The 23,660-nt window shown below is 35.7% G+C and overlaps 1 protein-coding gene across 5 annotated transcripts in view; it reads right to left on the bottom strand.

Moving 5' to 3' along the window:
* Positions 1 to 2,433: 2,433 nt before the first annotated feature.
* Positions 2,434 to 23,660, bottom strand: part of PHF3 (PHD finger protein 3) — a 50,250-nt gene continuing 29,023 nt past the window's right edge. For all 5 annotated transcript variants that reach the window (XM_064707316.1, XM_064707319.1, XM_064707314.1 and 2 more), the window contains 12 exons: positions 18,575 to 18,899; positions 17,360 to 17,537; positions 15,705 to 15,846; positions 15,422 to 15,578; positions 14,266 to 14,382; positions 12,107 to 12,238; positions 11,549 to 11,681; positions 10,869 to 11,061; positions 9,193 to 9,340; positions 7,990 to 8,079; positions 6,633 to 6,828; positions 2,434 to 5,478 (listed from right to left, as the gene is read on the bottom strand). In XM_064707316.1, the coding sequence (XP_064563386.1) occupies positions 3,305 to 5,478; positions 6,633 to 6,828; positions 7,990 to 8,079; positions 9,193 to 9,340; positions 10,869 to 11,061; positions 11,549 to 11,681; positions 12,107 to 12,238; positions 14,266 to 14,382; positions 15,422 to 15,578; positions 15,705 to 15,846; positions 17,360 to 17,537; positions 18,575 to 18,899 (3,985 nt within the window). In that variant the 3' untranslated portion in view covers positions 2,434 to 3,304. The remainder of the gene's footprint in view (positions 5,479 to 6,632; positions 6,829 to 7,989; positions 8,080 to 9,192; positions 9,341 to 10,868; positions 11,062 to 11,548; positions 11,682 to 12,106; positions 12,239 to 14,265; positions 14,383 to 15,421; positions 15,579 to 15,704; positions 15,847 to 17,359; positions 17,538 to 18,574; positions 18,900 to 23,660) is intronic.

Here is a 23,660-nt window from a genome sequence, read left to right as displayed (position 1 = left end):
CCCCTATTTGACTACATGAAAACCTTTGGCTTTAATGATTTATAACTGCAATGTGGCAGTCTGTCTACAAGTAACTTTTATTCTTAAGACTTTAAAAAGTCCAAGAACTGTTCTACTTTACCTATACCTTTCTGGCTTATATGCCCCTAAATGACATTTCAAAAATTTATGAGTACAGAGGTTTTGGTCATAGTAAACCAAATTTCTGCAAATATATGTTTTATTAATTGATAGTCTCAAAAGTAAGTAGAGCTGTTCATACATGAATACAAAAAAATAAATTCCTTCTCATAAAGCTGTCTTATATTCTGCTCTAGGAAGCAAAAAAAAATTAAAATTCTATCTTAATGTGCTTATATATCTTAATGTGCCAATAATATAAAATGGCATCTACATTTCTCATCTGACTGCTGGCTTACAAAATTAGTAAAATTATTAAATAAAAATAAATAGTGATTGATTTGTATCTTCTTCCTTTTCCACTTTACTATTGCTAAAAAGCACATAACAAACCATTACCTCCTTGCATGAAAATTCTCTGAATGCAAGTCTTCAGCATATACCTGTCAGAAACAAGTAACTATTTTGGGGCAGAGAGGGAAGTGAGGATGGATGTATGTTATAGGGCAATGGCCATAAGCACCTAAAACTGGGTGACACACACTTGCTTCCACACCACCATACTTCACCACTTACCAGCTTAGCAATGAAAGCACTGTCAAGTCAGTTACAGGTGACTAAACGATAACTGAAGTGCATGGGAGCTACCCCAAGATGTTTCATTAAGCATTTGCAAATATCTTTGTGAGGTTCATTCTATTTTCTTCAGCTGCTCTGAGCCCTCAAGTGATCAGTCTGAGGCAACAGAGCTTCTGCAACTCTTCCCAAAAGGCAGCTCATGAAGCCCATCTGACTTTTGAGCTGTCCCAGACTCTTTTCCTTCAGTTTCATCTAGGTAGAGGCTTTTATGGCCACGTGATGCTGGAGAAGGGAGCATATTTAAGGTTTATCCTGTTCTCTCTGGGGCCTCTGGTGTACTGCCAGTTCCTCAGCAGTCCACACTGCCTTGTGTGATCTGTGCAGTGATTTGGTGTAAAACAAGGAACAAGTAATCAGAGCACTTCCAGCAAACACAAATGTTGGAAGGAGAGTGACTGAAGGCAATGGAAAAGTAAAATCCTTTATTCTTGTAGTAGCAGGATTTATTCCCATTACACTAACTCACGTCCTTGGAATAAATCCTGGAGACTTTTGCTGTTTGTTAACTTAAACACTTAAGAGAACTCTCCCTCAAGAGCTGTTTTACTGTGGCTCTCTTCAGGTTTTGCATACACAAGGCAGGTGGCAAAGCACTCAGCAAACTTGAAAAATGTTTACATATTCTTTTAAACAAATTATTTCTGGTAGTTCTGGCAGAAAGCATTCCTATCCCTTCCATACAGGCAGTTGCAATTTTCACTGCTTCACTGCTTCCAGTTTATTTTCAGAGCAGAGATGGATGCACATGTGAGAGGCAGATCACCAGTGACCTTGGAGTAGACTACTTTTGAATGGATCAAAAGAAAATCTTCATACGCAGAGCTGTCAATTTAAAACTTACTCCAAAAATGAGAACAATGCTTTAGTGCATTTCTGTGCCTACAGAACTCAGTGCAAATATTTAAACAACAAAACACATGTATTACTACCAGATATATTCAATAGCACTACTGCTTTACATACAGACCATGGAATTAATTTGGAAAAGACTAGTTTTATTTTAAAGATGTTTGAATGTCACTTTTAGCTACTGAGGATTTTTTTTAATTAGTCTTCTCAACAATGAGCTGAAAAAACTTAATGAAAAGTCTACCACCTCCTTTATTTAGCACAATATTTTAAATTTTAGCCAATTTGACCATGAAGTTACTTGCAATGAATCCAAGTAAAAATTTACCTTAAAATATATTCATAATTAAAACTAACAATTATGATGTTGTTAAACTGGGAAGACTTTTTTGGACAGAAGAGGCTTTTCTACAGCAAAGTGCAAAATGCTCTGTCAGCAGCGTAGTAAGGTTGTGTACTCAAAGTGGAAAAACAAAACACTGAAAGCCAGAATAAACCTCAGTTTTTCTTTATACGGTGGAATATTTTTGTTGTTTCTGACAGACTCAATAAGATGCCCAGTGTATTTTAAAAAGTATTAGAGTAGGTGATTTTGTTTACACATTTGCATGTTGTTTGGCACTGCTAGATGGTAGTCCACAAAATACCAAGTTACCAGAAGTCCCAAGGGTAGAAACACTTTTGCCCTTCTCCCCCCTCTTTGTTCTCCAAAACTCAAAACAAACGGAGCTATAAAGTGCACAACAAATGTGACATTCTGTGACTCAGCCTTCTGTATTCATTTAGCCTACAGTTTCACAGCTATGAAATCAAACACACACAGTATGTGAGAAAGTTTTATCATTTTAGAATCAAAATATCCCTTAAAATATTTACATTTTACAGTAAAAAGGATAGCAAAACACAAAGTAATGTACAAGCTCAGGTATTCAAGTTTTTGAAGCATGGAAAATGGTGGGAGAAATGAATTTACTACTACAAATAATTCTCAAGAATTTAGGTTAGAAATGCTTTCTCATTAAAACAAGTGCAGTTTAAAGCAGTAACATTCGAGCAGCTCAGCCTTCCAATTTCTGGTCACAAATTGCTTCAGATGCTTAGGAAAAACTTGAAATATAATATAACGAAATACACTTGAGTTTTTTTTGTACTACTGAATAATTTAAAAAAAACCCCAAACTTTTCACACCACCGAACATATTACATTTTGTTGTAACGTGTGGATTCTGAGGCTTTGCTGCAGTCTTTAAAAACAGTGCAATTTAAAAACAAGGGTATTGTATGAAAACGACCTTTAAAATTATCAGGGCATCTTAAAACAGAAGAGAGCACAAATTACCAAAGGCAGCAACTATACTGCAGACTTGACTAAAGCCAACTTCCTCAGCTAAGAAAATTCCTAAGCCTTTATTGCATATTAATAAAAAGAAATCTTTAAAATTTTGAATATACAGCAATGTAAAATTTTTAAAATATTAAACTCCTACTTCTAGCGATAGTTGGTATAATGAAAAAAAGGATGAGTATTGGTACATTGAGTGGTACCAAAACACAGACTTGTTTCTGCAAAACACCAACACAGAATAAAAAACAATGGCACAATCCTAGCAGGCTCTCTTTTTTTGTCATACAAAGTTTTACGACATTACTCTAACAGTTTATTTAAATAGGATTTTAAAAGACTGCCTGCATCTTTTTACCTTTTGCTTTTAGTTCTGTCACTGTGGTCCCTATGTCTCTCTCTGTTCTTTTCACTTTCTCGTTCTCTATGCTTGTCTTTGCTTTTCTCCCTCTCCTTATCTTTTTCATGAACCTGTTCATCACTTTTAGGCTTCTCTGTCTTTTTTTCTGGATTTCTAGTCTCTCTGGGGCTTTTTCCATCAGCAGCTCTATCACTGTGTGGGGATCGCGCTCTTTCTTTGTCTCTCTGTCCTTCCTCTCTACTCTTCCGCTCTCTCTCTTTTTCCTGGTTTCTGTCTCTGCGCCTGTTTCTTTCGGAATCTTGCTCCCAGTATTTTTCATTGCTCCATTCTTTTTCATGTCTGTCTTTTTTTTGGTGATGGGTTTCACTGTAAAGTCTTTGTCGATCATTTTTTCCTCTACTGAATCCTCTCTCTAAATGCTGTTCTTCTCTGCCCCAAGGATCGCTGTGGCGTCTTTCTGGTCTCCTACTGTCTTTACTCTGAAAAAAATTTTCTGGTCCCAAAAATCTTGATTGTTTGTGAGCCACTGGTAGCCCTTGTGCAATGGGTCCAGCATACTGTGGTGGCTGACCTGATAAATGAGCTACTGGTGGCCATGGCATCATTGGATTTTGAGGAAAACCAAAGCCAGGAGGAGGAAGAAGCGGAGGTGGTAAATGAGGAGGAAATCCAAACATAGGGTTGTTTTGTGGAGGGAAGTTATGAGGTACAGGAGCCTGAAACTGAAATCCAGGTGGATTAGATTTAGAATGCTGAAAATTCTGCTGAGGAGGTCCAACAGATGAGAAGCTGCCACTTGCAACAGGGCTTGGGACTTTGGAAATAAATTCAGAACGAGAAGAGTTTTCAGTTTCAAAATGAGATGAAGTTGTGGCTTGTCCTCTTCTAAATGAGTTCACTGTTTCAATATTTTGCATCAATCCATCTTCCTGTGAGTGTTTGGTATCTTCTGCTTGTGATGCAACTGTGTTATCTGCCTTAGCTGCAGCTGAACTGAACGGTGTCTCATTGGTTGGAGTCTCACTTTGATACAGGTTTAAGCCCCCTTCTCCAGAAAGCTGTTTATTCTCTGGTTCTCCTTGATCATTTCCTGAAGCATTTTGTCGGTCTTCATTTCTGCTAACATCTCCATCCTTGTTTTCTGAAATATTAGTCTGCTGGCTTCGTCCAGCTGCCTGTCGTGGGTCCCTTTTAAGATTAATAAATGGTGGTGATTTAGAGGTATTAGCAGTAGTACCTTCAGCAGAGCCTACATTAACATTGTTCTCACTGGGCTTTTTTCCTGAATTTGATGAGGAAGAAAAGCTGGAATTTGTGCTCCTTCTAACTTCCTGTGCAACACTATCTTTGTCTGGTATCTGTCGCTTTGAGTCATTTTCCTTACTTTCTTCAGTTTCCTTATTCTGTGCCTGAGCAGACAAATTTGCTAAAAATGCTTCTGTGGAGACATCTGGAGGTTTTCCCTTAAGAGTCAGCCCTATCAAAGAACCAGTACTTCTTGCAGAACTTGAGGTCCCTACAGCTGCTGCATCTACAGTTGCAGCAGCATTAGTGGATTCTTGAGGATCATCCAAACCAGTCTTTGCTTCACCAGCTTCAGCAGTTACCTCAGCAACATCCATGGTTTCTTCTTTCAAGGCTGCCTGTTCATTTAATAATGGTATGTCTTCACTAGCACCTGCTTCTGACTTGCCGTGCTCATACACCTGCCCTGTTGTGCCCAACAGGCTTTGAAGAATATCATCCACTGGCAACGGTTTATTTGCTAGCTCCAAAGTAGAAGGCTGATTTTCCCATCCAACCAGGACTCCAGGAAGAAACCTGAGAGGCTTTGGTGGCTCATGTTTGGTACTTTCCACCAACGGTTCAATAACTGCTGGAGCATCGTCTGTATTAGACTGCTGTGGTTTATTTCTCTGCTTGTGCAGCACAGTTGTGAAGGAATTAAAAAAATTATTTTCCTCTTCTTCTTCTAGTGCCAAATCATGATGTGAGACTTCAGGTTTGCTTGGCTTGCTTTTCTTCTCTGGTGGCAAGCTACTCAAGGTACTTTCAGCAGCTTCATCTGCAAAACTACTGGTTACACTTGAAACAGCAGCAATCTGCCTCTTCATCTTCTGGCGAATTATCAATCCCAGTAATAAATTTGGTCGATGTATTTCAATCCCTGTACAAAATTGCAACAGCAATTTATCATCTCTTTGTATTTTGGTTAAGGCAAAAATTTTAACAAAAATAACCCCCATACACTTACAATATACTATCAAAAGTATTAATCTTATGGCATTTGAATTTGTTCTGCTTGTCATGTTAAACATTAACAATACTTAAAACAATAAAAATATATATTTCCAGTATTAAAAGTATGACTTCAAGCACTGCAACTTAAGATTGGTTCAAGTACACTATAACTTCCAAACAGAGAATATGAGACAGATAGGACATCTAATCTCATCAGAATCAGCATGGAAGTTAAACATCAGTCTAACCCAGCTACAACATGGTAACAGTGGTAGCAAAGTATAATAGCGGAAAAAAAAAGTAAACAGAACACTTGCAAACAAAAAGTCTCCTCATCAATTTGTATTGGACATACTCCTTCAAAGATTTACCGGGAAAAATTTCAGAAATGTTTCCCTCATTCCAGGAAAGGTGCTGTGTTTCAAAGCATACTATTACCCATCTCCTCACCATCTATTTTGTTCCATATAATGGCAAAAGAAAATAGTTCTAGCTCTTTCTCTCTTCATTTTGGCCCTGCTTATCTCAAAAAGAAAGATTATCCACAAATTTTTATAACCAAGATAAACTGACGTAAAGTAACTCAAGCATACACAGATCAACACAAGTGTACACAGATCATATCAAGACCTTCTTTTCCTTGCCCATCTATGTTTTAAACTTTCAATGTATTTTTTGGTAAGGAACTTTGGAATACTTGAGAAAAAGATAAAAACAATTAAAATAATGAAAAATACTATTTTAAATTGAGAGTACCAATTTGGAACTAATGACTTCTACCATAGTCCACTTGTGTAACTCAGTTTACTGACATTGAAACCTACAAAGCCTCCTGTGTTAGAGAAAGAAGGTAGCAGACATAAAACAAGGTTGTAAACACTAATCTTTTCATCTTTGAAGTATCACAATAATCTAGCAAGGGGAAATTAATATCTTTTCAAGGAAACTAATATAATAATGCTATGGAAAACTCATTCCATATTTGAATAAAATAGCATTTTTAAATTTCATTTCCTCTTATTGCCAACTTCTCTAAGTAGCGTTATGATCACAAAATTCCAAATTCCAAGCTGTACTTACCAGGCCCATCAAAAGGCACAAGGTGATGAGGGACTTTGTCTGAGGAACCTAAAGGGATGAGGTACAAATCTTTCACTTGCTTCATATTATTGGCCGCTACACCGTAACGTTTTCTACTGCTGAAATAGGCGAACAGCAATGCATAGGAGATCTGATCTTCTTCAGTTACCGGGGTAAAACGAACCACGCAGATCTCCTGTTTACAGAATGAGAGGGAAAAAGATGGTCAAGAATATTTTTCTGTGAAATGTTATTTTTTTACTGACTGCTCTTTATTTAAAAGAACGATGCTGAGGAGAAAAAGCTATGCCAAAATGGCAGAGAACAGAAGAGACAGAAGGAACAGAAACAGGGCCAAAAATAATTCAGAACTAGATAAAGTATGTAGAAAGCACTTAGTATGAAAAAATTAATTGAAGTACGTGACAAAAGAGCCAATATTTTAACAGACAGCTAAATAACAAGTTTCAGGGAAGCTTGCCAGCTTCCAATGAATTACTCCAGTCTCTACCCTTAACATTACTAGAAAGCTGTGTTTTGTATTCTGTTGTGTCCAAGACATCCATTAATAATAGTGGAAGACGAGTATTCAGATCCCAAAATTATGCCCAAAGCCCAGCTCAGGAGCTGATGCTGTTTGAACAGCCTGGAAGACTGGACAGAAGAGACTCTGCAAAAAACTAAGATGGCACCTAGGCAGGCTGAAATAACAGGCTAAACTTTGTCAATGTCAGCATAGGCAAAATGCAAAATCTTGCACTTTGAGCTGAAGTAACCCCACGCACCAGAACTGGCTGGGGGACTGACAGGCTGGAAAACAGCTTGGCATAAAATGATGTGGGGATCCTGGTGGACAAGCCCAGTATGAACTGGTGATGCATCCATACCAAGAAGGCCTACTGCAATCAGGGTATCAGAACCAAAGCAGTCAGCACACCAAGGGAAATGGCTATTTCTTTCTATCCAGCACTTCTGAGACATCACCTGGAAAGGACTTTCAAGTTTTGGGCTCCCCAGCATAAGGACTACTGGCACACAGTGGGACAAGTTTAGCAAAGAGCCGCTGAGATGGTTTTGCACAATGTAACCCTACTGAAAGAACTGAGATGTGAAGTGGTATCCAAACATTTCTGATGAGTGAAAAACAAAGACAGGTATTCTCAAACAGCAGCTGACAGTTTAAGGTTAGGTAGGAAAAAAAATGCCAGCAGCTGCCACTCATCCCATTCAACATAATCATAAGATACTCCTAAAGTTCACATATTTTACAAATGTTTCAAAGAGAAAAAAATTAAGTATCTTTAGGATGACTAAGATGCATATTAAACAGCAAGTTTTTACTAGGTAAAATTCTTACCTTGGTCCCTGAAGCTTTGATTTTTTCTACATAATCCCAGACAGTGTGGGGAGATATCCTGCCACCTACTTGAATACTATCAGGTAAATCCTAGGAGAAAGGACAACAGAAACGTGAATCCAAATAAATGTTGTGCTATGTCCTTCATCCAGTATCTTGTTTCATAAAATTCAAAACATACTTAGTTCTTTTATTTCTTAAATTGTAATTTAAAAATATCAGTAGAAATTACAACAGAAGAACAAAATTAAATTTTGGACATTTTAGATTTTCAGTATGAAGTTACCAATACATAATGAATTAGTTATCATTCAATACCGTTCATCTATACCTTGCAAAATTTATCCTTTCTGCTAACATTAACTGCAAACATAACTGTACTGTGCTCTGGGAACACTCAAGCTATCCATCACGTCACACCACAATGAGAACTCCACACCTATGTTCATAATAAACTTTCAAAATCTTCATCATGAAGGGAAAATATAACCTACATGTGCATGTATATAAAGATGTAAATTCTTGGATACTACTGAGTTCACTGTTCCCAAGCAAAATCAACAGACTTTCAGAAAAATAATTTTTTTGTGAAACGAGAGCTTTGAAAAGTGTATGATACTCATATAACAATCCTTTAGTATTAAGGATTACTGCATGGCCTGCACTTCCCTGAAGATCTACAGCAAAGTAAAAATAATCTTATTAACAGAAGACCTAAGTTCTTTTAATTAGAAGGCTGATGCATCCTGTGCAGCTGTCAAGAAGGAAAATTGTGCCTTATAAGCTCTCTGATCTTTATTTTGTGACACGAAGACAACTATTATAAGCAGTTAGATGCTTTTCCAGTCTCTCAGACACAGAAGAGAATGTTACATGAACTTTTTTTTTCAGGGACAACTGAGTCACAACGCAAGGTTAGGACCAGAACTGCTACCAGATGGGCAAAAAAATAAAAAACCAAAAAAACTCCATTACGCAGGTTTCTGTTATAGATGGGAAGATGAACAAGAGGTTCATGTAATGAATAATGCTTGACTTACAAATATAGAACTTAACCAATGTCCTCCCACAAATACTTCATTCAGTAAAATGATCATGCCTCACTGTCTTCCATCATTATACTAATAATAGCCTACAAGGTAAGTAAGTTGGTAAAATTAATAGATGAATTGTTCATTCATTCTTTTCAATAAATATAAATACCTCTGTTAAATACTCAAAGGAGCCAGAAACTGGATAAGCCTTAATAACAAATTTTGCTACTGAAGGCATATTGATAAAGCCCTTCCAGATGAAATTCAGGCGTGCCAGAAACAGACTTTCACATTCCACCGTACCAGGCGTTTCTGACCTAAAAAAAAGGACAAACAAAAAACACACTCAGTTTACAACATGATACAGCATGCAAGACAGAGTAAATCCTAATATTTTTTTATCACAGAAATGTAGTATTATAAAGAATTTTTTTTTTCAGTTAAGCATACTGAAGGGTTAACGAAAAAAGACGGGTAGACAACCATGTTTCTTATCTTCCAGTAGAGTAGATCTATGGTACAGGAATAGTCAGATGAGCAGCACATTAATTCCCTAGTCAGTATTTTTTAAAAACAGAGAAGTTGTTTTGTCTGAGAATTATCTATAATTCTCTATACTGAAGAGGACACAAACGCTCACAGGTGCTGCAGAGACAGAGAGATGTTCCCCTGTCACAGGTAAAAGATGAAAACACACTGCCTGCTGGCCTATACTGCTTTCCTAACTCCTACATCTTGTGCCACCGTCTGTCCACCACCTGAATGCCTGTGTCACCCTACTCTCTCTTTGTACCACAAGCTGGCTCCTCATGTCTTCTCATCTATGCACCACTTCCACACCTTCTGTGAGTGCCTCCTCCTAATTCCACCTGTAAAAAACTGTTTTTCCTGCCTTTGAAAAAAAGCCTCAATTTTTTCAACAAAACAGTTGAAAAAATTAATGGGATGACTTAAATATTTTCACAGGAGAGTGTTTCTCAACCTGAGAGTTTCCTTATGAAAAAGACTACACATTTGAACATTTCCCAACATGTTGCTATCAAAATATTCTAGGCATGCTATTAACAGTTTTAAGCTGCCCAGCAGTACCAGATGTTGCATTGTCACAGTAACACTGTAACCAAAGTTTATATCTGTCGACACTGGAAATTACCTTGAACTTGCTGTAAGCTATTCAAAAATCAAAGTTCACTATCCTTGGTAAAAGATCACACTGTCCTGATAAAGACAAAATTGCAGCATGAACTCTGGTCAATTCTAAATAATTGGGAGTGGATGTTTTTCATGAAAAGCCTCCCTCATACCAAAAAGAAAGAGTCATAAACTGCAATTTCCTTTTTAGTGAGTAGCAGAGTGTGGAAGAAAATGACAAGAGAGCTGACAGCAAATACAGCAAAACATCAAGCAATCTGCTGTTATGCTGTTATCTGTCATTTCTAGAAAAGCACTACTTTGGAATTTCAAACTAGCCTGAATTATCAGTGTAAATGCTCTGTTTAAAGCAATATCAAATTCCCTGAATTTATAGATACACTTATACAAAGACACACTTATTTAAATGCAGCACAATATGTACACTATGTGCCTTGACAGCAAAAGACAATAGGAAATTTATATACTGATTTTTTGTAATAGGAACTCTTTTTAAACCTTGCTGCACCAGAAAATATTAGCTTTTTGGGAAAAGTAAACTATGTGGTAATTAGAAGTTTGCAATCACAACAATATGTGTACGACTTCAAGTACCCAAATGGATTAATGAAACACTATTAAAAAAGTAGCTTTAGACATAATAGCTTAATAATGTCTTTCATTTAAAAATACTGTTTATACAGCTTGTATTACTTTGGGAGAGGTGTGAATGACTTTGATGAGTCTTGCTTATCATCTTCCAGTAGTTCTGAAGCTAAAATACTTGACGTGGAGGAGAGTGCGTCCGCAATGCTCTCTGCTTCATTGTCGGACTGTTTCCGTGCAACCCCGACAGACACCTTCACCTTCTTCCCTGACACATCATCAGTAGGTGGTGCCATTCGGCCTGCAGAAAATGAAGCACAAGGGGTTTCATTTTTTATTAAAGAAACAAAAAGAGGACCTTCTCTGAATACAAGGAAGACACATCAAAAATACTACATATTGCCACTGAAGTGGGATAGAATACGTATTTTACACATATTTTACCCTGCATAAGTTATTACATTGTATACGTTTATGCAGTACTAAACATAACTTTTGGCACTGCGATGCCATAGGATGAAGAAATGAGGAATCAACAGTAGTATATACATCCACCATAGGGATTGCACTCTCTGAAGCTGGTTTTTTAAAAGAAGACAAGTTTATGCCAATAGACTATCCTTTTAATCCTCTTTTGTAAATGATGAAGTAAAACATTCCTTCCATAACTTTGTCAGCAAACTAAGTAAAAACCCACATTTATTTAAATTCTTGAGGTATATTGAGATTTATAATCATCAAATTATAGAAGTGCCATCTATTTATTTTCATGTGCTTTCCCAAATTACCTATGCAGATTTTGCAGTTTAGATCAAAGAGATGATTTTTATGTTGACTTGTGGTGTCCGGAGATGCAGATTCATTTATTTCTTTATCCTTTTCAGCTTCTTCTGACTTCTCAAACAACTTCGTATTCGGTTCCTAAGAAAAGTCAAACACATTTCAGTTAGGCTTTTTTAATTCCTCTGTTAATATTCCTAATATTGTTTAAAAGTTTTATGGCATTTTCCTCCCTTCAGACATATAGCTCTTCCTTCAGCTGCATAGCCTAAAATTCTATCAAAAAATCTTCAAATTCATTACAATAACTAATTGGTATTCTCAAATATATTCAGGTACCATTTAGAATATTTTCTAATTTCTACTACTGCCAGAATTCATCATACAGTCACAGACACAACATAGAAGGAAAGAAACCAACAAAATCACCAGGCCAAGAAGTCAGTAAAGATAAAAGAAAAACTATCAGATAATTATAGACTGAACAACAGAATCATAAACAAAACACCTCACAACCATATTGCCTATGTACTAAACGCACTGTAGTGCCATGCTTTCTTTTCTACCTGAATTTCCATTACTTCCTCTTGTTCTTTCATTGGTGTCTCACTTTCAATTTCTATTTCTCCTTTGTGAGTAATTTTTGTGATAGGTCTTCTTTCAACCTCCCTCTGCTCTTTCTCAATCATTTCAATTGTCTGTGAAAACAAGTAGTTATGTGTAATTACTCCCATACAGTAAAATTTGGAAATTCAAAAATGTAAGAGATAACAGCATTGCAATTAGGAACCCACTAGGAAGAAAAGTAATACATTCTTATTTTGCAAGTGTCAAGTAGTTTCATAAAGCAAACAGAGAAGCAGCCTAACTTCTCCTACAGGGTAGAAGCAAGTACTTACCAGGCACGCATTTAAATAAGTTATAAAGCAAACCTTCAACACTGAATTAAAATATTGATAATTCTGATTTCCCAAGAGCTAAAGAAAAAAACACATCCATTATTTTCCCATAATAATAGGGACAATGTAGAATACAAATATATGCAAATTTGTATAATTCTTCAACATTTTGTTTTTTAGTACATAAACCTAATGCTTCATCTCAAGAAAAAACCTAAAGGTATTTTTAAAAGTAATGGAGATGCTAATCCCAATACCACTGCTGCTTTGCTTTCTTGCAATAAAATAAAATACAAACCATTATTTCTAATATTGCCTCTTAAAGCACACTTCCATTTCCTACACCAGGATGGGGTTGTGTTGGCTGTGCCAAATATTCTCAAGCTTAATTTACTAAGGAAACAAGCATTCTATGATTGCTTTATCTGTTTGAAAAATACCAACAATACTTATGAACATCCTGGGGAAATAAAAAGAAAAAATTATTAAGTAGCAGTCTCACTGCCTTGCTTAAATAGTATCGTGAAAAATATAATCAAGTGATACATCGCTGTTTATTTTATGTGTTTCTAGAAATTTTGAAGCATTTCTCTGGAATAATTAGGACCCTTCAGCAATTTTTTGAGCAGCATACACTTTTTTGGGAAGATATTTCTCATAGCAGTGGAATTTTATTTTGCATGGTCTGTTTTCAGAATTTCACTGATGTTTGTAAAAATAAATGTAAAAACGTTCCGCTACAAAAGATGGGCTTTGGATGGATACAGAATACACAAACTTTTCATTCTCTCTAGGCCCTTGAAATAAGATAATCAACAAGTGTTTTTCCACAGAAAGTAGCAAAAAGTTATCATGATTCATAAACAAGTCTAGCCACAATGTGCAATGACAAGGAAAAAAACACAGGAATAACTACTATTGCAAAGCATACTGCAGTCTCTAAAACAGCATCCCACTCCACTAAATTAGTTATTACCAAGCATTCATTCTGAGCACACAGATGAATTTACACTACCCAACATTGTGCTTTTAGATGTTATGATGTGGAATATAAATACCAAAAATCCTGTCAACATAAATCCAGATTTTGTAAACTAGAAAATTTTTAATAGCCATTTCTAAGCAGCTGCGGTTATTGTCAGACTAAATGCCCAATAAATGGAGCAATGTCTAACAAAAAGGAATTTTCTATAAAAATACAGATCCTCTTATTCCCATTTCTCCTTCTAAACTCAGCACAGTACACAGAGTGACACTCTGCTTTGAGAAATCATGCCTAAACTAACCTAGTAAACTTCCTACACTTGGGTTTCTTTTGCTGCCTGTTTTTTTTTTTTTTTGTTGTTCGTTGTCCCTTTAGGCTGCTTTTCCAACTGGCAGACTAGGTTTTCAGCTCTGGATTTACTTCTTGGGGACTGATTTGTAATACTTTAGCAGTAAGTTAGAAATAACACCAGTTTGCTCTGGTTTGGTTTGTCCAATATCTCTTTCTCCCTGATTAGGAAACTGGTGTTTATAAAGCTCCAGCAACAGCTTTAAAATCTTGAGGAAAATAAGGACAAAGAAGCCTTCTTTGAGATAGAAAGACGAGCCAGCAGCAACCAAGTTGCAAGGCAAAGGAAAGTGCAGGGTTGCCTCCCCTCAGAAACTGACTACACTCCTTTCACTTCTGTCCTGACAACATCTTCGGGTTTTGAGTACTAAATGAATTACAGAGAACCTCCGGCTTGGTTGCAACATCCATTCTGCTCTTTCTGCATACACTTAACCTGCAAACAGAAGTTACACATGCTGTCAAATAAACAATGCAAGTTGACAAATCTCACATGTCTGTTTTCTCTCTGTCTCCAAGCAGCCAGCTCTTTGGAAGCCAGTTCTTCTGGGCTCATTTTTATTAGATGATCTGGAGTAACCTCTCCTTTCAATACTTTCTTAAATAGTATCTAGAAGAAAGAAGAAAAGTAACTGTTGCTATCAAGACAAAAAATAGCTCACAGCAAGAAATAAATCAGAGAAGTAACATACAACATGCTCTGTACCGCTAAATGGAGTGTGTGGGTTTGTAATTATCTCCACTCCAGGAAGCAGTACTAGATTTTATAACATGAAAAGCTTAATTCCAGAGCTCCATTTATTCTACATAACAATGTATCTACACATACCCTTAATGATTAAACATATAATTAACTGCTGTTTCAAAAGTGAAAGACTTTATGCCCACTCAGCAGTAACTCAGACATTTCACTGTTGTTGTTTCTAAAGATGCAAATCCTCTGCACTACGCAACAAAGAGAAGATACTATCAAAGAGGATATCTATGCTTCTTGTCTAAATGAAGTCCGAGGGTAAAAAAAAGACAACCAACTACTTTAGCAGTATGAGCAAAGAGAAAACAGAAGTTAATTGTTAGATGAAAGCTAAGATAGTAGTTCTTACAAGTGGTTCACTGTAATGGCAAAAAACTATAAATAAAGTGACTTGATCAGAATAACTGATAAAAGACAAAAGACATAAGCTGAAGAGGAATGATGTTAAATAATGGGCTCACAGAAAGCAGAATAGAGAGTGAAGACCAAGCTTGAGAAATCTACGTGTGAAAAAGCACAGTAAGGAGATCTTGAACAGAAAAAAAGTAGGTGTAGTAAACAGCAAAGAATTATGGGGGGGACAGGAATAACATCTAAATAACATATCAGTGGTAAAGAGAAACACAAACTTGGCCAACTGTATCTACTACAGTTTGAAACCAAACAAAAAACTGTACACTGGGAGCAAGGAGTTGGAGAATTGATGATGGGGAAGAACACAGAGGACACTCAGTGCCCAGGAAGAAACAACATCAAAAAACCAAGGAAACCCAAAGAAAACCCCAAACCAGTTAAACTGCAGGAGGATTGATAATGTTTCTAGATTGAAGATTGTTCCTTAAATCTACAGCAAATCAAGGACTTCTGCAAAGGACAACAGACAAATCACACATACATTATTTTTAGGATCTTTCAGATTGAACATTAAACTTCTGTATTTGTTCTTATACTTCGCATCAGTGTCTCGAAAAAAAGAATATAGCTCTCTTTCAATCCTTGTGGCAACTTTTGCTGCTCTCTCCTCAGGAATCTTTAAACTGGAGTCTGTCAATCTGTAAGAGGACACAATGGCAAAAATTACAACATGCATCCAAATATTTAACAGTTTTTCCTTTGCCTTCCAAAGGAAAATATTTATAAATACAAATAAATAATTTCATTTCTTAATATATCTTTACCTTTTCATAAGAATTTCCTTAAGAGACTGCTTAACACTTTGTCTTATCTGATCAGCAGAAGGCTTGGAAGCTGGCAGGTGTGTTGCACTACTGGATCCTTTCTCATTTTTCTTTTTCTTATTTTCTTGCTTCTCATGCACACCTACCAAAACACAGTTAAAAACTGTAAAATACTCAAGTAGGTTTATTTAGAAATTTTTACTGCTGATGGAATAATTTTCATGAAATTTTATTTTTGAATTGCTAAGAACTGATCCTCAAGAAGAAGGGCTGGACCCCTAGGATGGATGGTTTGTGTTTGGTTGGGGTTTTTTTCTTCTTTGGGCTGGATTTTATGTTACTTAGATTAATCCAGAACAAAAACTTCCTTAGCAGAAACAGGGAGTTTGCACTTTGATTTGCAGTATTTTCATCTACACCAAATGAAGATGACCAGTGCTCACTGGCTTGATCTTAAGTATGATTTTGGACTCTCAATTTTTGTAACAGCATAGATTCATTTTTCAATGAACAAACTAAGAAATAATATACTATGAAGCGCATATAAGCATAATAAGCTTTACTTTAAAATACCATTTTACATTAAACTTAGCATTTCTGCATCTGTTAGCCATCAAAATTATTTCAACTATAATAATCTCATCTTCTGATTCAGGTAGTATTCAAGGTCATTGTAAGGTTTGTGTCATAAATAATTCAAATAATGGGTAAGTCTAATCAAACTAAAATCATTAAAGAAAAATTACTAATTTTCAGAGAGTCGACTGAAAGCTCATTTGTGTCAGCCTGTGAACATGTCACTAATTTTGAGCAGCACCCTTCAATTTAGGGAAGAAATGGGAACTAAGTAATATTATTTTTTTCATTTTATACTCAGAAAAAAAAGAACAAACTGAAGACTGATAAAAATTTCTAGAATACATCAGCACTGGCAAAAGACCAGAGGAGCTAAGTTATGTATTTTTAGACAAAAATTCAAAGCTTGAGTTTCAGAGTAAAAGACACAGTTCTCACACAAAATCTCACTAGCTTTGCTGCTGAGATTTCTGTCCCAAATTACAACAACTTCACATTATAATGACCCTAGAAGAAAAATGCTTCCTGAAAGGGATCTGGGGAGAGGACAAAGGTTGCTGGGAGGGTAAATATGTCCCTTCAACCTTTCAAATAAAGTTTAAATGAAAATCTGATGACTCAGCAAGTAATATAAAGTTCCCCTCTGAAATGAGTTGACAAGATTGTCAATTTGTTAATTATTATCAAAAGACATCAGTAAGTCAAAATATAATTTATACAACAATTAAACCAGCTCTATGTATACAAAGCATTTCATACTATTTTATGAAAGAGTATTTTAAAGTCTCATACAATATAAAATAAATTTTAATAGAGATGTCTCTGTGCTTTTTCTCACACTTTTGGTCATGTGAGCATCCTCTACTATAGAAACAGAAACACACATCTATCTAGGACACATCTACCTACTAAATAAAACTGAAAACAACTGAGAAATAAAGATCATAAATGTTACGGAAACAAACAGCTCTTCCACTATGGAACATGATTTGAAAAACTGATGCTATGAAGAAAGGTATCATCCTTCACTGTTCACAGATGTGAACTGTCGCATGGAAGACATTCCCAAGCCTTGGTACCTGATTTTGTGGACCTTTCCATTGTACTAAGGGATTCTTTACTTATTTTTTCATTTTTATCTTCAGGGGACCGCCGAGGAATTGCAGTAGTTTGTGATCCCTTCCGAGCAGGAACATGCTGCCCTTTTTTAGTATCAGAGTCTCTGGACTCTGGTAAATTCTTCCCATCCCCAGATTCCTGAAAGAAACATTTACACATGTTAGCATGCTACTGAATGCTACAATCAACGTTTACATAATTACCACATATTTTTTCCATTTTTCCTTTTTACACTGTACAATGTATCCCCTGGATGTATGTATCACCATATAATTTTCTAAAGAATTACCGAACAATATCCCAAATTACTACCAAGCATTGCTTAACAATCTCTTTTAAATATTGGCTCAAGATACAGAACAGACAATTTGCATTTAAACTCTGTGTTGACAACCACTAAGTTTGCAGTTATTTTGAAAAGTCAGGGATACCGATGAACATCCCTTAACCAGTTTTAGCCACAAAGGTCAGGGATGTTTAGAAAATATATGTAAATTAAAATTTAAAAGAACAGTTTACATTCCAGAATTTCAATACTACTTCTCAGAAATAAGACAAGCTTACTGACGATTATGTTATCATGAATATGACATCATATACTAACAAACTGAAGAATTGTCTCAATAATCTTTGTAAATTATCCTTTGGTTAGTACAATTAGACAAAAAGTAGAAAAACTCCAATCAAAGCACTAGGCATTCATTTCTATATACAATCTGAAATAAAACCAATCAAAAACTAAAATACTGTTGCTGTATTGTTTCCTGTTGTTTATCTGCAGCTCATAACACATAGCAAATTGACAGATGTCTTATAATACATTTAGCAATCTGAAAGAAAAATGCACTAGGTTCTTCACCATTTCTTTGTACACCTGTATATATAGGTTTATATACACACACAGGAGTAGGACTTCAATGATCTTCATGTGTCACTTCCAACTCAGGATATTCTATATGCATATTACACGAACTTATCCCTGCTCAAAATAAAAAAGAGTTCAGCAATACCCTCTTAAAAGAGTCAAGCCACTCAGAAGATGAAGTAACTTTGCAAATAATTTAAATTAGATTCACAAAGATGCTTGAAACATGGTCTATTAATTGGCAATGGCACAGGCAGAAACCTTCTAACCTCAGAAATTAAGAGAACTTAAAACATTAAATAAGACTCACCCGTCTGAAGATTTTGACTTTGTGCTTCCCAGTGTCCTCCGTCTGCTTCGTTTTTTCAGCCGCTGTATTTAGATTACAAGTAGGTGTTTGCTTTGACACCCCCAGTTTTTCACACTCAATTGCTTTTTCTTCTTTATGCTCAAGTTTCACTTGAGTATCTGGTACATTTTGATCAAAGCACTCCATTTTTTTGTCTTCTTCAGCACAGCATTTCACACACACATACTCTTTATCTTCTTCACCCATCTGCTGTGCTTGAGAAAGGCTCAGTCCAACACAATCACCATGAAACCAATCATCACATCTACCACAACCTACCATAAACCTGAAAACAAAGTAAGATAAAAGTCAGTGAAAACTGTGAAAGAAGACTATGACAGAAGATAGAGCACCTTCAGCAGGATATATCATAATTGCTTTGATCTGCACATCTCAATTATTTGTTCTTACCTAGTAAGTGATTTTCTTTCGTGCTTTACATCCATCTCCAGCCTTACGACATGGTATGGTCTTCCCAAAAGGTTTTTTTTTTTCCTTTTGCTTTTTACAATAGTCCAAGAGACTATCAAATCTCACTGTGCTTGTGTAACTTGCTTCCAAACCCTAACAAGCTTCTTTTCAAATTGCTATTAATGTTCTTAAGAACGTTAAAAATCAAAACCAAAAATCCAGCAACTCTCAGTAGATTTGTTTGAAAATACTTGAAAATTTTCTTGCAAGATATTATCCTTGCTTTCCTACAAATATGATTGTCATCATTCATCACAAACACATCAGCAGCTGCAATCTTCCACAGCAGTATGAGGTCTATAAATGTTCTGACAAACACAATGGGTATATCAACCTATTCTAAATTAGTTGGTATCTTACATCTCATTCCTTAGACCATTACTACTAAATTATTTCTAGAAAGCTGCTTTTCATTCTCTTTACTGGTGAATATGGGCCAGGAGTTTGGCTTCCAAAACCACCAGTCTAGCTTGCAGTGACTGTTTTTGTTTAAATGTAGTACACAGTTTTGTGCTACTCTGCCATTTTATTCAGAGCTAAGTTATTTAAAGAATGCTTCAAATACCAAAATGTCCATCTTTTAATGGACACCCTTCAACTCACTTAACAGCATTATTTAAAAGCAGAACCAACTTCAATACAGATTGTACTTTCACTGCAAAGATCACCTGCTCTAAAATAAAAGCATGATTTCTATTTTGTGGAAGCATTTTGAAAACTTCATCAGGTATAATGAACACCTAATTGCACGATAGGTACAATTTCCAGTTCAAGTATTTGGGAATGATGTGGAATTTCAAAGTTTCACAGGCTAAAAACCAATTACTTCAGGAGACTAATGTGGTAGGAATTATTTTTTACAAATAATGAACACAGCACCAAGGAACAGCTTTCAAATGATGCAGGAAGATCTCTTGTGATATCCATTTCCATTCTCTTTCCCCTTTCATATTTTTGAAGGGTCAGGGGTGGGGGGCAGGGATTGCTTGTTGGTTTTCGTGTGTGTTTTTGTTTGCTTGGGTTTTATTGTTCAATTTTTATTTCTTATTTTCATTTTGTTTTATACTTACATAAACTATATTCAAGATATGTACTTTAACATATAGTCCAGATGAAGAAAATCCAGAAAGACTGTAAGTGTATTAAAGAACGCAGAAGTTCTTTGGTAACACAAAAATTATTTACTGAATTCCTAGGTTTTGAATTTCACAGAAGACAGACTTGACTTAAAAAGTAATCCATGAAACTCTGATCATTTCAGCAATATATTTAAGAGCTAAATATGCTGACCTACAAACCCTATTTCTTTAACCTAATACCTTATAATCTCTTCCATAAGGTGATTCCAAGCAAAATGATACCTAACTTAGGTGTGTCCCCACTCAGGCTATCTGCTGACTTACCTACTTGGTGGAACCATATAAACATTAAAGGATGTGCTTACAGCAACTCTCATTGTCCAGAACTGTAAATCAATGTTCCAGGTGGCTTGATGCAGGTATTGTATTCAAAAATTACTGTTACCTCAGAGATGAAAGCTCTTATTAACAGCAGGCATTTGAAACAAAAGAAGAAATAACTGTACGTTCTGTCCCTCCCTACTCAAAATATGTCAGGATTACATTCTGCTGAAGAAAATATTATTTTGATACAAAATGAGTCTGAGAAGTTTTAGAGGTCCATCAGATTGAGAAAAAGCCTATGATGATGTTTGCTAGATTTGAAGAAACTGGTTTCTAAAACAGTTTTGGAAGAAAAATACTTTCTCCTTTTGAATTTTCATTTTCTGAGCTGCAAGTACATTAATAGTATTATTTGTCACTGGCAAACAGCATCTGCCCATCTACTTTGTCATTTTAATTAAAAGGCAGAGGTTCCTTCATGTTTTGTCAGTATCTCAATCTTTCCAGATTCATGTTCCAGCAAATTGCAAAAACAAGAAAGGTAATGTTAGGGCACAATTACTTCTGATGGTCTCAGCAGAGTAACACTACAGCATTTATAAACACAACAGAAAAACAAGAAAGAAGCAACAGGACTGCTACACAAAGCTCATTGCTCCTTTCTGAGAGCTTGGAGCTAAACATGCACGGGCAGGAAATATAAGGTGAGTCCCTATTTCATAACTGCAAAGGTCCACAGTGGGTGCTTTACACAGAACACATCTTGTACCTCTGCAATAAAATACTAGTAAAGCTCTGGGAACAATGAAACTGGTTACAAAAATTCCCCATGTGAGATTTTCTGCAAAAGCTGAAATAAATTCAAACCACACAACCAAAGCATCATGCTTAAAGGGTGTTTTGGTGTTCTAAGGAATTAATGCCTGTGGTTCAAAAATAAAAAGAAACCAAGAATACACCATCATGAAACCACAACTGCTATTAATTGAATTTTTATTAAAATATATGTAATTTTTCCTCAGTTTGTAAGTTCATGCATCGGAGACTAATTTGTTATATGAGGAAGATGGATTGCAGTATTTAGTAACCAAAACAAACTTTTGATTTGTATTTAGAAAATGGATATTTGCTGAAGAGATTAAACTAAAATGCACAAGATGCTGCACCACCTTCAACTTTAAATTGTCAGCATATGGAATTTTTCAGCTTAGCTCACACATATTAAGGGGGGTAATAGAGATGGTGTGCAAGTAAGGCACTAGAATAGGTATCCAGTATTAAATCTTTATTTTCAGGTCTATGAAATAAATAATAAAAATCTTAAAAGTCAAAGAACCCTACAATGAATTCCACTCAGAAAAGATCATTCTTCACTAAGACTACACACCAAGAGAGAGGTCATTCAAGTAAACTACTGAAGATGGAAGATTCACTTGGCTTCATTCCAGTCTTCACGACAAGGTTTCAGTTACACTATATTTTAACACACACAACAAAACTAAAATTCAGGATTCAGAAACCAAGACTACAAAAAGAATCAGGATCTATCCATGATGTCTTTTCTATACAACACAATGTATTGTTTACAATTTTTTTGCTTAAACCTAGTTATACAAAATGGCAATAAAAACACTGGTGCTGCCTGCCTAAAAATATTCACTATTTCTACTAATTGGGGCTTTTTTCCTCTCACTAGTCAAATGCAAAACTGCCACTTTTGAGGCTGGGAGAGAACATACTGATTTTGATACCAGTAATGTAGATAATCCTTTTTACCACAAGACCACTTTTACATCTCTGCCTGTTTCCCTCATCTGCACACAAAACTATGATTTGTAGCAATTATAATTAGGTAATGGGCAATATTCAATCTAAAAAGGGGAGTCAAGAAAAACTGAAGCCTGGTTTGAAGGCTCAAGGATGTCCTTTTGCACAGTTGTTATTTTTGACTGAAGCAGTTCTGGTATCCTGGACTAGTAAAACATCAAAGTTTCTGACTGTAGATTGCTTCAAATCTGAAGTGCAGGACTTTTACCCATGTTGTAAGGCTGGATTGGAAGATGTAAAGCTGAAAGAGAAAGAAAAGTATATTTTAAAATATTAAATCATGCCACATTCAATGAAAGACTTGCTTTCATTGGACTTTAATATAAAAAAAAATTTTTGGAAGAAAAACATTTTTAAAAGCTGACAAGTGACAGCACACAGTACTATAGCTCACTGGGACTTCTGCACAGAGTATGCTACAGTTTCATCCCTTTAAAGAATCCCCTTGGTAGTCCATATGTCAGCATGAAAAGAGACACCTTAAAATCAGAAAGTAACAGATGAAACATAAAAAGAGACAGAATAATTAATGCAAACCTGCCACAACCTCTCTTATGATCTGAATACTTCCTTTGGTGTGTTATTTATAATAAATTAAATTAATCTCTTAGATGAAGAAGTCAGGACAATTTATTTTCTAAATATATGGACCATGTTTTGAAATTACCTTTATATTCAAGTTATGTAACAGCAGCATGTTTCCAGAGAAAATCATTACTGTAAAATGGGCAGAAACCACCTTACTCATAAAGCAGTTTTTCATTGTAAAGCTATACTTAAAGCAAAATAAAAATCAGGAGCTGTCAAGGGTTATTCATCAGTGTGGGACAGAATTACAAAATCAGTATTTTAAGATTAACTAATAATGCATTGTCACAGAAAATCATTTAGTTTCAAAACAATTGCTCCTCTTTAATCCTTCATGCTTGTGACACATAGCAATTGGGAAAAATACCACAACAGGACTCAAATCTTAACAAAAAAAACCCAAACCAAACTATTCAAAAGAACACCCTAAACCCAAACTCACCTAAGAGGAGTAAACCCACTGTTCACTTTTTAAGGACTTCAGTATTTAAAGCAAGTCCCTCATCTGCACTTTGTCCCTTAATGGCACTGTTCACCAATCTTCTACAGATCTGTTGTAAACTTGCATTAACATTTCAACTGTTTCTCTGCTGCAGTCCAGCCAATGTTAAAGCAGGGACATGATATTCATGGCATGGCAGCTTCAGCAGAATGTATGTTCCACATCAGTGAAGTAGCATGGTTTGATACAAAGCTCAAATGAAATATGGTCTGTCAAAAAAAAAAAAATCTGCACTACCTTTTAAGCGCACAGAGAC

The sequence above is a fragment of the Zonotrichia leucophrys genome, chromosome 3, assembly GCF_028769735.1.
Source record: "Zonotrichia leucophrys gambelii isolate GWCS_2022_RI chromosome 3, RI_Zleu_2.0, whole genome shotgun sequence".
NCBI lineage: Eukaryota > Metazoa > Chordata > Aves > Passeriformes > Passerellidae > Zonotrichia > Zonotrichia leucophrys.
The sequence above is the reverse complement of the archived record's forward strand: the minus strand, read 5'-3'. Positions and strand labels throughout refer to the sequence as shown.